This window comes from Diadema setosum, chromosome 2, assembly GCF_964275005.1.
Source record: "Diadema setosum chromosome 2, eeDiaSeto1, whole genome shotgun sequence".
NCBI lineage: Eukaryota > Metazoa > Echinodermata > Echinoidea > Diadematoida > Diadematidae > Diadema > Diadema setosum.
Window position 1 is genome coordinate 475,395 of NC_092686.1, and position 18,464 is coordinate 493,858.

General features: G+C 37.8%; 1 protein-coding gene across 1 annotated transcript; it reads left to right on the forward strand.

The window, feature by feature from the left end:
• The first annotated feature begins 3,038 nt into the window (after nucleotides 1-3,038).
• Nucleotides 3,039-15,556, forward strand: LOC140238581 (3-beta-hydroxysteroid-Delta(8),Delta(7)-isomerase-like). The gene is made up of 5 exons (XM_072318485.1): nucleotides 3,039-3,096; nucleotides 8,733-9,069; nucleotides 10,727-10,763; nucleotides 12,579-12,721; nucleotides 15,315-15,556. The coding sequence occupies exons 2-5, from the start codon at nucleotides 8,772-8,774 to the stop codon at nucleotides 15,548-15,550; spliced, it is 714 nt and encodes a 237-aa protein (XP_072174586.1). The 5' UTR covers nucleotides 3,039-3,096; nucleotides 8,733-8,771; the 3' UTR covers nucleotides 15,551-15,556.
• Nucleotides 15,557-18,464: the final 2,908 nt, after the last annotated feature.

Genomic DNA, 18,464 nt, shown 5'->3' on the forward strand with positions numbered 1-18,464 from the left:
CACCCTGTGTTGAGGAAAGCATTAAATTTTCACTTTGATACTTTTATTTTGAACTACGAATGATATTTGTAAGTTTATTTTTGTACCTATCTTATTATTTGTTATAAAGAAAAATCTTAAGGGGAAAACATTCACAATAATTATAACATATTAAAATTTTCAATAAACTTATCATAACTGTCATTTACGTTTGGACATTCTTTAGCAAACTAAAAATCAATTAATAGTCTTCAATATATTTCTAAACAACAGTAAATCCATTCTCTTAACTGATTTGTTCTGCAAATATAAGTTTGAACTTGACATGAAAAGAACACTCATGATCTTACTGGTTTATTAGCACAGAAGAGGAAAAGTTTAAAACAGTATACGGAAAAGATATCGTAGTTAACTTTAAGATAAGCCTATGGTCATAAAAGAAACAAAAATCTTCCTCACAATGAAAGAACAAAAAGATCCGTCGCAACTAAATCGTAATTGCGTGTTACTTCATCGTGTTGTATCTGTAAATGTGGAAATTTTCGCGGTGCTGAAATTTTCGCGCATTTCGAGCAACCAGAAGCACTGATGGAATAGCACTATAGAAGCACGCGAATATAATTTTCGTTTGCGCTGTTCCAGGATGATGTCTTGTTTCCACGGAATTAAAAACATGAGATTCTTCTTAACCGGCCGAGCGCGAAAAATTAGTCGCGCGAAAATACCCACTTTTACAATGCTCTGTATAGTACGTAATGTCCAATGATTATTTTTTTTATTTAGTTATCCATTTTTCTGCTGACCAGCTGGGGTTCACGACAGGCGACACTTGAGGGCGCTCTTTAGTTTCTGGATAAGACAGCATGTACTTGGATGAGGCAGAGTGAATTCTGGTTACTGTCCAGTAATATTTTGGGTTTTCTTCACCAGTTTTTGACCAGTTTTACTGCATGGTATGATTAATACCCTGATTTATCAAATGCCTAGCTTCCGTTTCAATCCTGAGTCCGCTAAGGCAAGGAATCGCGCAAAGTATAAGACAACATGCATGGTTATGAATAACAGAAAAGCTAACAAATTAATGTAAACACTTTGGTGTCATTACAAGAAAAATGTCTTGGGGAACATTATTGCTCCCTTTTCTCCTCTAGGGGTTAGACCTGTCTATTGTAAAACGTCGTCTGTATTGGAAAAAATGAATTGATCTTATGGGAGAGCCCGTGAAAATCATCAGAGTTGTGATCTCGATGATAGATATAATGCTGGAACAGAGTTGTAGTAAAATTTAGAGGAATAAACACATTTCTGTTAAACTCATGTTTTGTAATTAACCTATTGGTCGACAGTCCTTCCTCGTACAGGAACAAAAACAGACAAACGATGGTCTAGCTAACAACGATCAATTTTTATTTTTATTTTTATTTATTTATTTTTTTACTTTTCCCGAAGAAAAAGATTTTAATACACTCCGGGCCCATCTTGTGGATCTGAGATAGTAAGGGTGGTGGTGTCACAGCTGAAGTACAACGTCTTGCGGGATGGTGAATAAAGACAGCATGCGTGATGACGATATAATGATGATGCTTTTTAATCCAAAAGACAATTTGAATCATCAGACGTTGATTGGTTGACAGATGCATGGAACAATATAAGAGACATTAAAAAGAATCACAGCAATCTTCCTGGCCAGAAATCTTCTGTGAAAAAAAAAGGGGAAAAATCATTTAACCCTTTGTGTGCTGCGATCCGTCATTGGCAAATAAAATCTTGTAGGGTTATTCACATCGTTCAAAGTAGTCACTGGGAAAGAAAGGGTTTATGCCAGAGTGAGCTATATGCCTAATACCCCCCCCCCCCCGCACAATATTCACTATAGCACTGCGGTAACCCCACTCTAAAAACACAAATGTTGAATTAGCATTTAAAAGGGCCGAGGAGTGACAGCATTTTCAAAGTGTTGGTTTTCCTGCTAGATTCAACATTTAAAATGCTATCTTAAAAGTTGGATGCAACACTTCAAAAATGCTGTCACTCCTCGGCCCTTTTAAATGTTGATTCAACATTTGCGTTTTTAGAGCGCGTCATGATGCCAGATTATGGGGCAAGCAATCCTGCCGCTGACTTGCATCCGTCCTTTGGACGAGATGTTTTTATCCGGCATGCACCCGAAATATCCCTCACGATCAGTTTTTATACCACTCAACGCTCGTGGAGAATAACGACTGAAATAAAACTGATGATAGTGATGATAATAATGCAATAATGATTTTTTTTTTTCATGCCGACAATGAAAGTTATGATTATCACAAAGTTCCCTTATTTCAATTATTATCATTATTGTTATTAAAGGGATGGTTTAGTTTCTTTTGAGATAGGGCCAGGTTTTCAATGTTTTTTGATGGATTGTAATTTTTTTTAAGATAATGAGAAACTTTTATGAAATATGTTAGAGAATAATAAGTTTTATTTCATTTCAATCGGTTTTGAAATAGCTGAGATATCAAAAACAAAGTAATCCTAATAAAAGGCGGAACCCACCTTTTATTACAAACACATTGTTTCACTTTGTTTTTGGATATCTCAGCCATTTAAAAACCGATTCTAATCAAATAAACTTTAATTTCTCTTAGAATTTTATGCTCTTTAAATTTCATATAGAGTGGTGTAAAGTATCTCCCACTGTACTGATAACATTAGTCCGAAAGAAAAGTACATTTTGCCCTATGAATTTGCCACGGCTATCGATGGTATGTCTTTTGCTATAATTTTGTGAAAATTGATCCGGACTTTAAAAATGAATAATTATTCTTGAGACTTTGCCAATGATTATCACATTGAGTGGACGTGTTATGCATGGAAGTTACAAAAGAGTCTGGTAGCAAGTCTAGAATTTAGTACGCCTGCTGAACCCTTGACATAGTGTACAAAACTAGACGTTGTTGATTGGTTGCTTGGAGTCGTACGACGTCTTCCCCATTCAATCTCTGTCTGCTTCCCACACAGCGGTTTCTGAAGCCTGGGCCCATCCGCAAGGCAGTGCATGCAGATAGACTACCCTCAAGTCCAGCTGTGCGTCGAGTTACTGCGACCGGTGTATTCGAGCTTCTCAAGAACAAGGTAATTTGCAGTGGTTTTACGACCTTGTTGCTGTCCTGTCCCCCACTTCTTATAAGGCATACAATACATAATTATAAGTGTTGAGATTGTATTATTGGCTCAAATGTGTGAATCGTATGTCCAGATAAGAGAATGTTGCATGTAAAAGATGTATACCAAGCACGTGCCCCCGGCCCCGAGACCATAGTCCCAGGTGTTTGTTTTTACAACAAGCTGTGTTGATAGAAGTTCAGCTTCATTCAGTAGAAATGTATAACGTTAGACTCTATCTTAATCTACCAGTGCAGTGACGTGCATTGTGCACAGCACAGTGCAGTGCCACATATTTTCCAAATGACGTCTTCAGAAATATGACAGTGATTTGATCTTTGACTGTATTCATGACTTGGCCTATAAATTTCCTACAAGTTTCCTGTCTCTGTCTTTCTTCTTGACTTTGACAATTTTCTCTTCCTGAGACGAGTACAATTGTATTTGATTGCCATGTTGATTGTTGTATTCACTCACAAGAGTACAATGTATCTCCTCTTTTGCAGTAAGTGGTATTTTGACTTCCTGAAAGCAAATGATAAAATACACTGTAAATAAGTAATGGCACTACTGACTAAGGAAACTGGATTGTAAACGTTTACAGCATGTGGTAACATGAAGAATAAAGGTATAGTAAGGGTACTAGGTCTCGCGCAGGGATTAATGATCGCGCATAGCGTAACTGCGTATAGCAAGCAATATTACGCGTAGGACTAAGCGCAAAATTTGCCGATACGCACATGGAATAAACATACTGTACCTGACAACCGCTAAACATGAGAAGGAAGCAGGTAAGAAATTTTGATTTCGAACAAATTTTTCACTAAATTTCCAATTTTTTCGAACAAATTTTTCACTAAACTTCCAATTTTTTACCTTGTACATTACCTACCTTAGCTTAAAATCTTTTTTAAGGATGTTGTAGCCTAGACGTGTCGTCTCGCTTGTCTCGTTCGTATGATCGTAGCCGATAGAATTCGTAATTTGTTCGATCGATCGTTTATGATATTCTACGAAAGCCGAAGCACGTTACAGCCGCAGAGAGGGGCAGACACTTTCACGCATGAAACTACATAGGGCAGCTGCGCGACCTTTACATACCCCGAGAAATTGAACGCATAAAATTAAGTCCGACATACCAACGGCGACAGCGCACTACTCCGTCATCGTATCATCGGGAGATTCTGGGAGGTGATTTGTCTGCATTTTCGTGATATTTATTGAGAAATTCAGGTACGCTTGTGGAATAATTTTTATTATAAGAGCATCACAAATTTTCGTGCGCGATATCTAGACCCCTCAACCATACTACAAGCAGAAGCCCATCGACTTTATATAAAATCTTCTTAGGATGGGAAGTATACTTAGAAAATCAAAATACTGTAGTGTCTCTGAGGAGGAAAGATCTAGGAAACAGATGAAAGAAACAGATGAAAGAAGGTCATAGTCATAGACTTTAATACACATCTACCGGTACCATTAAAGATTAAAAGGACTTGAGGATGAAAACAGGGACATGTTGAATAAAAGGTCAGACTCTCGACGTTCTAGTCTTAATAAAGTCTTTAGCATTAAAGAAAGATCACAAAGGTGTCACATTCAGTGGGCATCCCATGTCAATTTATAACTTCTATTATATTATGTATGATCCTTCTCTTGAATACTCTCTCCTCACAAAATTCTCCTCTTCATTTCTCTCTGTCAGTAGCAGCGCTCTCTTTTCCTTTTAAAGAAATTCTGTGTCCTTCCTCTTCTTTCTAATCTTTGTTCAATTTATGCTGTATCACAGCCATTCAATAGTCCCTCAGCACTATACTTATATTTTTAGCAAGAAAATATACATTGATATCTCAGAATTCAGTATGATTTTTAACATTTGAGAATGAGTATCTTTAGCAAACCTAAATCATGATCAGTTAGCACAGTCTTCATGTAGTTCTTGTACATGAGAAAAGTATATATATTAGGAGATATTTCACAAAATGTTTTGTGAGTTTTCAGGGAGTCACATGTAGAGAAAAAATTTATAAGCGGGGAAAAAATCAGTGATTAGTTTGTTCAGGAGAAAACTTTTTTCAATTTCATAGTAACGGAATTATGTCAATTGTAATTTGTCAGTAGATTTTGAAAATTTCTCAAAAAATGAAAATTTCTCAAAAAAATATAATGACAGTGACTGAATGCTTCATAAAATGTGATTATTGAAGCATAACAAGGAATATGTGGAAGTATGGATAAAGCAGAGAGATGCTTAAGTTGTTTCATTTTAAATTTTCATTTGATATTGTAAAATTTTAGATTTATACAATACTGTAAAACATATATTCGCGGCATGAAATTTTCGCGAATTGGAGCTGACAGCCTTTTTCGTGGCATGAAATTTTCGCGAAGTGCCACTGGCGTTCAATGCATATAGTGTAAACAAGAACTTTCGCGTGCATTTTAATTTCGCGAATCTTGGCGCTCGCGAAATTCGCGAAATTAAAGTGCACGCGAAAATTCCTCGTTTTACAGTAAATAGTCTTCCAGCTTTAAAAGTGTGTAGAACAAAAACGGGGAAAGTTATTGGAAAAGGGATTTTTGTTTCCGTAAATACAACAATCCGTCTGTATGGGAAACTTAAATTTCTGAGCATTTACTTTACTTTGAATTTTGCTGTTTTTGCCCTTCCCATACAGAATTGCCCAGATGTCATGAAAGTTGATATGGCAACTCAGATGGATGTGGACTGGGACATGAAACAGAAATTTCGGATACTTTCATTGGCATTTTGAAAAATGATCGATAGGAAAAAAGTTCAAGCGGCACTGAATCTTGATCGTGCACAGGGATGAGAAAGTACTTTGTTATTTTTACTTGGCCTTAATAATGTACGGCTTGGAAAGACTTCCTTATGTCATCCCCCACTAATTTTGCTATATACCACTCTACACTACCCTACCATTGTAAGCTTACGCACAGATGCAGGCACTCACACATTTGGCAAATAGGGGGTTATGCGTGGAGGGTAGGGGAGGGGAAAACATGAAATCTTGCCTTTGCCATGGCTGTCCTTTGTTGCCAAAGATGATTGTCCAAGTGTTTCATTTGAGGATTCGCTGGCTTAAGTCAAAACTGAAAACAGATTTTCATTGTCACTTCTGTACAGCATGCATGAATGACCCAAATCTTTAAATCCTCTTTTCTCCCTTTTCTGTGAAACCTGGCCTAACTTTTTTTTTTATTTCACTGATTTTTTTTAATGGGTTAGGATGGTTCATTTTCAACAAGTAACAATGTGTTTTAAGGCATAAAGCTTAATCTGTAAAACCTATGTAAAAAATTCTAGCCTACTTAATTAGGTTTTATGCTGGGCAGTCACTATATGCTTTAGATTGTACTAGTGAGTAGTAGAGACTTTGCACACTAGCTCCGATATATTTTCACTGTAGAGCTCTTTGCAAAGGCATTGTATTCTGAATGCCATTAATGTTCACTTTGATACATGTGTCCACGTACATGTATGATTCAGGTAGATATTTAAATACAAGCAAACCCCATTAAATGATGGAACATTTGGATTGCGTTCTGTGTGAGAAGATTTTCCCAGTTCAGATTTTATTTTATTTCACTCACTTGGTACACATCTGTACAGTTAGGCTATAGCAAGCTTTATGTGGAAACACAAAACAAAGTTTCATTAATACAAGAGTACATTAAAAGTAACACAGTCATGATTTCCCACATTTGCTTTCTTGTACATTTATTATGAAATACCGTAAATGGGCAAGGGGTTGACTAGGTCTACTTCATATATAGTGGACAATTTTGCAGTTTTTGGTTTTGTTGTTTTTTTCATTTTGTGCAAAAGTTGCGCAAAAATCAAAACACTCAGGTATTTTGTTTGTTTCATACAGGTAGATTTAGTATTATTTTGTATTTTGATTTCATGAATTTTAAACACACAAAATTCATCTTACCATGCAGTGTGAAGTAGCCCGACCAGACGCCGTGCGTATACAGTGACTGGGCTGCGTATAGTTAAGTGTGAAGAAGTACTCATACACTGTATGCAGAAATTTCCACTTGTGCAGTAGCAGATTCGCAGTAAAGGCACTCATCTTTTACACATTGCATAGACATAATATTTGTCGCATATCACATGCATATTGTACACAAGAACTACAAAGGACTGGTTCTGCTGGTAACACTAGCTGATCAATGTACTGTACAGTGCATGAGGGCTCAAAATTATGTTCGTTGAAGACAACCTTACAAGATACAACACATTTGGTACGCATTTATTCATACCCACATCTCATTTTCTTGTGCTCAGCTTAGATATTTATCTCCTTTCTTCTGTTTCAAACTGACATTGTATCTAATTATTGTACAATGTAGCGGAATGGGGGTGTTTCATAAAGCTGTTCTTAAAAGTTACGAACAACTTAAGAATGACTTGTGATCAGTTTTTGTGCTGAATTATTGAAATTTTGATAAGTATAGCACATGAGAACTGATCACCAGTCGTTCTTTAGTCGTTTGTAACGTAAAGAACAGCTTTATGAAACACCCCCCATGTACATACATACTCGTGCATAGCAGTCTGTCTCCAGGACAAGTGTAAACATGGCACGTGCTTCAAGTGGTAGGAGAAAATGTATTATCAATTATCATTTATCAGGCTGACCAGTTTTTGCATTTGTTGTGGGATTTGTTTGGAATAAGTATTGCAGCCTTAATAGAAAAAAAAAAAAGAGAAATTCAACTGATGCACCTTTCTGAGGACATGGTTTGTTCTTCACACTCGATAAATGCACAATTGTGCTATAGGTGTGTTTGTGTTCCTTTAAAGGCCTTGTTTGTATTCTGATCTTATATCATAGTTTACTCAAAGTCCATTTAATGGATGCTGTACTAACTGTACCAACATGTTTGTTTAGCAAGTTACAGGAGTGATAACCAATCTTATCCGTTCACAAGTCAGTTCAAAAGAATTATAAATTGTTCCAAAGCTGCATTTGGCTGGCGTGTTGAAAAGGTCAGTGCATACGATGTAGTAGCAGAGAGTGTGGAGAACTGTGGTGACTGTATCACGGAAGTGCTGCTGTATAGTGCATAGCATTCAAAAGGGGCTGTTAAGACACTGCAAATTTTGTTGAAGGTTGGTGGACTGTATACTGTTACAATGAACTGTGTTTGTAGCTAAATGAATCATACTACAGTGCACTCCCGTTATAACGAACACGGTTATAACGAAATTCCGGTTACAACGAAATAAAATTTAGGGCCGCAACATTATCAACTCTATGTATTTTTATTGTTTATTCATTCGGTTATAATGAAATTTCGTTATAACGAAAGAAAACTGCCGGTCCCGAGGACTTCGTTATAACGGGAGTCCACTGTACACTGTACATAGGATGTATACCTTGGCACCACTGGTCTCTTTTATCCACTCTCATTGGCTGGTAAAATGTTTAATCTGTTTGAAGTGATGCTGTGTTGTGTGATATTTTGCTGTTGATGACACAATACTTATCTACATTATAATTGATTCAAGGTATTTTACACCTGTTGATTGTTCCTACTTCACATGTCTTTTCATTCTTGGGGTCATTATACAGTGTATATCAACAAGGAAATCAAGAAGCCGTCCATTCACCATGGCAACGAACCAAAGCCACCCGTTCAACCCATCAACAATGGTTGTCAAGGACTATGTCCCCAACTCATTGTCAAATGTAGCCATTCTGGGCATTGCTCTACCAGCCTTTGCTGTCATCTTCCTGGTTGTGTGGTTCATCAGTGCCAAGGACGTACGAGGGCGCGCCGTACCAACGGGGCAGCGACTGATGCTGGCTTGGTTTGGGCTGTGTGGCATGATACACTGCTTTCTTGAGGGCTACTTCAGCATCTTCTACCAAAGCATTCCCAGCAAAACTGACTTCCTTGGTCAAGTATGTAAGTGTCAACCATGCTGATAAGATTGCTTTATCATCAAAATCCTGCTGCTGTCGTCTCCACTGATAGGTCTTGCAAGTACAAATTCATGATTTTGTTGTTACAATAAGATTTCAAGCTTTGATGTAAACATACTGTTAACAATACAATAATTATCAATTTGACCAATCCAAATATTTTATACAGCTGTAAAATACTGCTAAATAAATGTGTGCAAAACATATTAAATAAGAATAGGAGATGGGATAAATATGACAAGATTTCAAACAGCATGTGGACTTGCGGTACTAAAGTTATTGACTGCTGCCCTTTAGCAAATGAACCTCTGAATGCTGTGTAAATGATAGCAGTGTTCACACTGTCTGTACTGTTACTTATGATTTATTGCAGCTATGAGCAATATTGGGCAAATAAGCTCCTACAGTCACACAGTGTAATTACGGGTTACGTTCACACAGTGATAGGACTTCAGTGTCCGTGCCAGAAACCCCAGAAATTCTCAATGCTCAAATGGTCAGAAGCTATAGCAGTGTGTTTGTGTGTTACACACACGTACACACTTGAACCTGGCATAAACCTGAAGGATAATTCAACTTGGGGATAAATGCGAGGGATCACCGAAGTGATGCAGCTTTTTGATGAATTACATTTACACAGTCCGTATCTTCAAGCTATGACCGAAGTTAGCTAACTACAAGGCAGCTAAATTAACTGATATATGGACATGGTGGGTCTGTGGTTTATGTGATTTTTCAAAAAGTCACATTGTTACAGAACAAAGAGAAATATATCATCTAGTTTCGAGTGATAGATTTGTTTTAAAAAAACTTCAAGTATGCTATGGAAAGATTAATGAATCTATTATTACCTACATCATGAGTTATTCTGTAGACCTAGGAGGCAAAAATGATCTTTAAAAAAGTGTTTGATCTTATCTTGGACACTTGTTATCTAATTGTTCAAATCGTTTCTTACTTCTGTTGATTAATGGAATGTAATTGCTCTTTGTGCTTTATAAGAGAGCGGAATGACACTTGAAATAGAATGTGACCGCCCGGCTCTACCCACAAAAAGTAGGCCAAAATGATATGTCACTTTTCTGCAAAGTATGAAAGGGTAAGCTCTAGGCTTTACAGTGATATATAACTTGTTAAGCTTGGGTCATCCTAACTCATTCAAAGAGTGATTGATGTAAGAGAGACTTAGGAGGTGCAGTTCCATAGAAATGGAAGAAAAGAGTATTTAAAGAGGTGTGTTGTGCAAAAGTATCAATGAAAATTATAGAGCAAACAGCACCCATCAAAAAAAAAAAAATGTCTGGAAAAAGTGCTGATATTTTGATTTCAGTTCAGTTTTAAGCCTCCAAATTTTGACAGTAGGTAAAGAAGAGAAAACTTTTAAAATTTGAGTGGGTCAAGCCAAATGACTAATTTTGTCCATTACAGAGAAACCTAATCTGTTTCTTTCTGTGGGTTTTGTGCTAGGTGGTCACATATTATGTTAATTTCACAAAATTGGCTTCCTGAAATTCTACCTTATGTCTAAGCATGATTCATTCATTGCAATGATAATTATGTTGAGAATGAGAAATGATTTTATTAGTTGCAACAGACAGACACATAACACTTGCCAATTTCTGTAATTTTCATTTTTGCAGGGAAGGAGTATGGAAAAGGAGACAGCCGCTATGTCATGTTAGTATATGGAACAAATATCTTCAGATCCTGCTTAACATGTGCATTGTTCAGATCAGGATCCTCAAAAAACAAAATTCATTGATGTGGAGAGAAAAACCCTTTTGTAACTTTAGAAGTATGTGTGTCAGCTTGGTGTATTAAAGACTGATACTCACAGTTTGTGCATGCCTCTTGAAGAGCACTAGTAGGCCAAAGTGTTTGATAGGTGTTACATGAACTGTATGAGCCTTACTATCAGTTAGCAAATGCCTTGTTTAAAACAGTAGTAGGTCAAAGTGTTTGATAGGTGTTGCATGGACTGTGCAAGCCTTACTATCAGTTAATTAACACATGCCATGTTAAGAACAGTAGTAGATCAAATTGTTTGATAGGTGCTACATAAGTACATGTATATGGGCATTTTAAGCACTAGATCCCGTTTACAGTGAGTGAAAGGGCCGGGCTCGGCCACGGCCAAGCCCGGCCTTCATTTCACTGTAAACGCGCAAAAAGCCAAATGCGGTACCAAAATCGGCCACGCACTTGGCTAAGCTCTGGAGGTAGTCTTGGCCGCGGCTCGGCCTGGGCTCAGCCCGGGCTTTTCTCACTGTAAACACAAACTGGGCCAAATACGGTACCAAATAGCGGCCGGCGCACTCCCAGTAATAATCATTTGTTTACAAGCAGAGTGCCACTACGACAAAATATTGAAAGGTTTGAATCAAAAGCCCGGGCCAAGCCCTCCACTGTAAACGGACAGAATTGCGTGGCCGAGTACCGCAGTTGAGGCCGGGCTTGGCCCAGCCCTGCACTGTAAACGGGGTCTTATTATCAGTATGAATAGAGCATGCCTCTTATGGAGCACTACTAATAAGGCCAAAGAGTGTGATAGGTATTCCATGGACTGTACCACAGACTTTGGCCTCTCTCTGCTTGACCTTTACTCTCCAGTAGTCATCAATTGATAAATCAGTCTATGCCCAGTTGGTTACTAACTTTATTACCACATACACGAAGAGATTTTTCATCGCTACAGGTGTAGGCTATCACTCTTAGGTCACTCAGTTGTTCACCACATATTTTCATTGCTAGTGATGTGACTGTATTACACCAATATGCAGCATATATCTGATGCAAAAACAAGGGAAAATAAGAAAAGCACTTGCAGAGCGCAGACCTCCATCAAGCAGCTCTTTTCCACCCATTATACACGCATGCTGCAAATTACCCAATTTCCTATTATAGAAGCCTTTTGTTACTTCAGCAGCTTCCAGCTACGCTGCACCTCACCAGAGCACAGCATGAGCATGCGCTTTAGAGCACGTATGCAAACCTCAAATACATGCAGCTTGAACTCCAAAAATCATTGACCCTAACTGCCGAAAGATTAAAAAATCCTTTAAAATCCATACAAATTTCTGGATCAAAGAAGCATTGCTAGACTAAAGACATCAAATTTTGATGTATGCTGGTATCGTTAAACAGGATTGAAAGCTGCTTTTTGGAGCAAATATATGGCGATGTCACCTCGTCACAGTCTCACATTTGCCGAGAACATTCAAGTTTCATGTATGGCCTTCATGATCTACCAGTATTTGTACTCAAGTATGTTGAAGTTGATACAATTTTCATCATCCCTGAGTATTCCACTGATGTGAGGTTACATCTTGTGCCGAAGAGCAATCCTTCATATCTTAAGTTATTTCTGTATAATGGAGTTAGGTGAGTTTGCTGCCATCTAGTGTTTGATGTCAGAAAGGCTCTGGACCGCTGATAACGACAATCACGTTTTTATGTACACCTCTATATACTTTGCATAATATCTGTATATAGTGGTGACAACTGCACAGTTTGTGTGGAGACAGTGACAGCCTGGCTGGAGGGACCTGTCTGTTTCTTCATTATCTATGCCTACCTCAACCGCTTCCCCAGCCGCTACCTGCTGCAGCTCCTGGTCTCCACTGGACAGCTCTATGGTCAGTAGTCCCCTTTCCCTCCAACCATCTTCCTTTTCTCTCTTCATGGCATCTAGTTGAGGACCCAAAAAGCTAACAGACATATGTCACAATTCACCATATTTCTTCAAAAGATGTTAAGTATCAGAACATGATCAATTCCAACTATTCTACATAGAGAGGTTTACTATTTGTTACCATGCTTCACAAAACCATCAAAAAGTTGTACCCCCAGTTTGATAAAAGCACTCAAATCAGTTAAAATGTGTCAACCTAGTGAATCATAAGTTTTGTACATTTTCTGAAAGAGCGATATTCCTTCTTTATGATTTTAAGCTTGGTATCAAAAAAAAATCTCAGAATTTGCGTTGTTTACAGTTTTTGCTAATTGTAATAACTTTTGAAGGAAATGTGCTATTGCACTAAGAGTTGGTGTCAGCCATGAATACAATTTGCCCATTGAGTGTGAAAAATTGCAGCTTAATCAGATAATCCATTCATTGTGGTTGCTACAGAGTTTTCCATCTCATCCCTCCCCCCCCCCCCTCCCATTCATTGCACAGAAGACAGGGCAATGAGATAAGACACTTGAATAGACCCTAAATTTCAGAGCCTCTTTTCTCAGTAAGCCCTTTTCCAGAATGTGTACTTTCTTTCCACTATTGAGATAGGTTAGAAAAGTCCATTTATTTTGAGTTATACATCATTTCAAAACTTAGAGTGTGTCTTTAACTGAAAATCCACTTCTGGCAAGTTTTGGTGGTTTTGTGATTTGAGTCACATTTTATCACAATTCAAGAGATGTCTCTTGATAAGAAAGCCAGGACAGTGACTCAGCTCAGTCGGTAGAGCGCCTGCCTTTTAATCCAAGGGCCTTTGCATGAAACGTTTTATTCAAGAAAAACTCTGGAAAAAACCGAAAACTCAGGTTGATATGATTCCACCAATGACTTTAATACAGGGAGAAAAAATCATGAAAAGTCAACCTGAGTTATCTCCGATAGAACGTTTATGCAGCAGGCGTCTTATGACGTGGGTTTGATTCCCGAGTCTAGCTGAGCAGTGTTATGTGTTATCATACTGTCCCCTCTAGTAAGAGGCAAAAAACTCTGTCCCTCGGATAGGACATTAAATGGAAGTCCATTGTGTGAGTTAGTCATGACTCACATATATATGTAAAAGATCCCTCTTCATTCATTCATCGCATAGAGCAGGGTTTTAACCAGGTGCACTGGTCCTCCTACCTACTCACACAAGAAAACAGGCAAATGATGCCAACTCCGCATGGTTCAACCCAAGTGACTAGCAATAGTTAGCAAACGGTATCGACCAGCAAGATCATGTCATACTATAAAGAAGGAGAAGAAAAGAAAGTCACTGTAGTAGATGTATGCTGTTGGGATGAAATGTTCTGATTACCATAGGTGTCTGTTGCTAGTGATGTGCACCTCATTCACCAGATTTTCTCTCCTTCTACTGCCAACAAATTCCCATTGATCTTAGATCTTATTAATTCACATATATCAGACCTAATTACTTGCTGTTGTCTCTGTCAGCAGGCTATGTAGGACTTCACCTAATGTGAACAGTTCTTTAAATTTCTGAAACTATTTGTCTCATGATTCAACATTCTGTTCTACTCTAACCCTTAAAGACCAGCAGTTGTGAATGTTATATACACAGCCATTTTTCACCTGTTTACACTAGTGGGACACATGATTGCCAGTCTGTGCAAAGCTTGAGGGGAATAACAAATAAATTACTGACAGTATCTGACTGCCCGAACCCGTTTGCTCAGCTAGATGCCATGCATTGTATGTACATCTCAATCTCAGTCGAGTACTTAGTGTAATTGCGCTTGGCTTATAATTCCTTTAGCATATTGTGTACAGCTTTATATACAACACACACACACACACACACACACACAGAGCTGAAGAACCTCGCTCAACTAGAATTGACCATTACCGATGAGCATACACTACTGTGGACATATTTGCCAGCTAAGCAAGATAAATTCAGTCAAAGAACTATGGTATCTGACAACCAACTCCATTTAATATGCCCCCTGAAATTTCAGCCAATATCAATGTTTTAATCTACAATGTACTATCACAGGGAAGCAAACAAACCCAGTGTTAAGTATTGAGTGACAGATTTATTTGAAAACTTCACAAAAATGATAGCAGATTACCCCAGTAGGACTTCTTTGTTCACAAACAACTAGCTAAGTAGGTAACAACTACAACTGCTTCTCTGGGGGATTAACAGTGGATTCATTTGTGTGACTTACACAATCTTCTAAGGTATGTTGTATGAGCCATGACTCTGTGCTGCTTGCTTGGAATCAGGGACATGGCTCTCCACCATAAAATAATATGAAACATTGCTCCCCACTGCGAGTGATTAAACATGCTCTTGGAATGCAAAGGGTATACAGCTCAATAACATATGGTGTGTTACAATTCCCTGGTATCATAGCAAAATAAACCTGTCATATTTTCACAAGTCAATCTACAATCAACCTGTTGCTTTTAAGATGACTTAATAATTTTCTGATGAAAACTCCTTTATACATTGGCATTTTATTTTCTGGATGGGTGTCTCTTTTCAGGAACCATCATTTTCTTCATGACGGAGTACCGTGACAAACTCATTCACTGCAAGTATGGCCACCCACTCTACTTCTGGTTCTACTTCATGACCATGAACATTCCTTGGATCATCGTCCCCATCCTCAACGTCATCTACTGCTTTGGCCATCTGAGTGCAGCACAGGCCAGTCTGGATGCAGCAGCATCGCAGCAAGCCCCCAAGAAGGCAGCAGGCAGCAAGAAGAAGAAGTACTAGGTGCCATCAACAGATGCCAAGTCAAGCAAATACATCGTTGGCATGGCTTCGGAATTGAGTCATCATATTACAGGGTGGGTAGGGCATTGCAGTGAGAAGTGAGAAATCTTGAAGTGGGTGTATGAGCAAACCGATGAGAGTGAAAATTAGTGTTATGTATAAAGCAGAAATGGAGTCCATTCCAGCACTGCAGCCTAGATGTCTAACCAAGGGAAAAATGAGTCGAGGGAAGACAAGAGATCTGGAAACAAAGTCAGGGGGGAGGTAAATAGACAAGAGATTGAAAAGAAAAAGGAGGATTTTTAAGTGATTTGAGGAAATAAATGTTAAAAGTCATATCCATTTAAAGGTTTGAGGTTAAGCAAATGGTGTGATACATTTCACCATGAGTATAAGTATTTTACTATATTTGTAGGCAGTGCAGAAAAATAGGAACAACAAGTTTCTTAATATGTTGCAAGGTCTCAGATACAACAGTGAAATTATTTTTTCCCTCTTTTTGTCTTTTTTTAAAAAACTTATTGCTTCTCTCGGTTAATTTCTGTTGCTCCTTGTTAATTTGTGAAATAAATCTACATCCATTGTAGTTAGTGAAGGTCAAGATTTTGCTTTATCAGCGAGAAGACAGTTTTGTAAAATAGTTACATTTGATAAAAGGAGCGGTAATTTCTTCTGTAGCATCCTCACAATAACTTTTGTTGGCAAAATCTGTTGAATTGTGATCAAAGAATTACAATAGTTTGTATCAGTGTAAACAAAAACAGACTTAATTAATGACTGATGCTGATGAGCTATGCAAGAATGTCTCTTCTTCACATGGGGAAGTGCTCATCCCTAAAAGTGCAAGTTTAGTAGTTTCACTTTTATGATTGACAAGATATGAATGTATTCCCGCAAATCTGGTGTCCAGGGTCCCGTTGCATAAAACTTTTTTCGCAACCTTAAAAAATTCAGGTTGGGATTTGCCCAACCTGAATTTTTTAAGGTTGCTAATCTAGGAATGTAAAATCCGTTGCATAAAAACTCTGGTTGGGAGCTTCCAACCGGAATTTTGTGATTTCAACCGGAAAAAAATCCGGTTGGAGTTTTATGCAACGGGCCCCTGGAGGAAAATCTGAGGTTATTGCTTGTATGTAGGATATTTCTAATAGAAATCATTTGAAAAAGGGCTATCTCATGCCGGACACCGGCCTATGGTACATGATGCTGCCCGTTTTATGTAGTACATGTGTATACATAAAATATAAGGTGTTCTTCATCTCTCTTTTTTTGTGACTAAATGTTTGATTTTCTAAGCAAAAAGAAGAGCACATTTAAGAACAGATGATAATGCAGTTGCAGACGAAGTAACGGCTGTTGGATAAATAGCTGTTCTGCACTTTTTTTTTGTTGAGACAATAATCTGTTGTTTTCCTGATGACATTTTCTTTTGTAAATTGTCACATCGACATTTGATTCCAGATTGTCTTTTAGTTTTGACGTGGCTTTTTTTTTTTTTTTTTTTTTGTGGGTCAGGTATACCATAACTAATGACAAACAAGTTGATGTAATTATATGAGTTGAGTGGATTTCGTAGCTTTTAGCAAGTACATGTACTACACAACTAGGTTTTACTCTTTTAGTGTGTGATAATCTAAAACAACTTGATAGTCTCACACATAGTTGTGTGAACTGCACCATGTGTACATACATGTATTTGTACATTGTAACTAATAATATGTTGCATACTGTATGATACTGTGCACATGTGTTTGCCACGTTCAGGCAAATGATATGTCAGGCTACATGCTGCTGGTTGACTTGGAACGAAGCTGTCCAGTGTTGTGTTGTGCTGTTAAGTCTGTGATACTACGTTTTGGGAAGAGATTAGCGGCTTTGGTGTGCTAAAATTGACCTCAACTTTTACCAGCACTAATAATCAAAGTAGAAATCAGGAATGGTGGTTGATTTCTCACCTTTCATGCTGGTATCAGATCATACTGCAGTTGAAATTAGAGATGCTAATGAAAGAAAAAGAAGAAATATGGACTGAAGAGCATTTGAAGAGAATTTCTTTTCCCAAGCCCTCTCAGCATTGAGGTTATGTGGGATGAAGTGGTTTTATCTTACAAGACATATAATGGCAGATCATGTTGTTTTTCTCTAGAGTGCCATCGTGTAGTCTGAAATGTGTAAAACTAAGCTGATGTGGTCACTCTAGAATTTTTCTGTGCCTGTATTGCATACTCTTTGTTGATTTGAATTTTTAGCCACCAATATCCACAGAACCAAGCATTTGCCAGCATTGTTAATTCTTTCACAAGTGTTGGTGAAATCTTTGTGATTACTGACAGGATGTAAAATGAGGAGTTCATCCTACATTGTCTAGCATTCAACCTGTAGTGTTCACTTTTTATGGCAGTCTTACCAGTTATCACTCAGGCACTGTATTCCTGGCCTATTTACCCTCCGTGTGTTGAAACACTTTTTAATGTGCTGTGACTAGCACTTGGCTTGTTCTTGCAGTGTTAAATATTGATGGCAACACACCAGGATGCAGTATTTTTAGGATTGTGTTTTTCATGCTTCTTTGTGTAATGTTTGGTGGTTGAATTTAATGTCAGATAAAGCACAGCACACCTTCTGTACTGGGATTTCATGTACTTTACTGGAATGTCATAGTCATTACTATGCATCTATGGAAATAACTGGGCAAATATGTTGTAGGTGAAAGGCTCTCTAACAGGAAGTTTAATTCATTATTATCTCAAAGTGACTAGGGGAAGTTCTAAGTCATCTATGCACATCAGAGGCGGTTAAATGATGTATTTGTAAATTCTGATCCTTGGAAGTGTTGATATTTGTGTACATACATTGTCCTATTCATTGTGTACTTTTCATGGGGGCAACATAGACATACATTGTATGTATACTT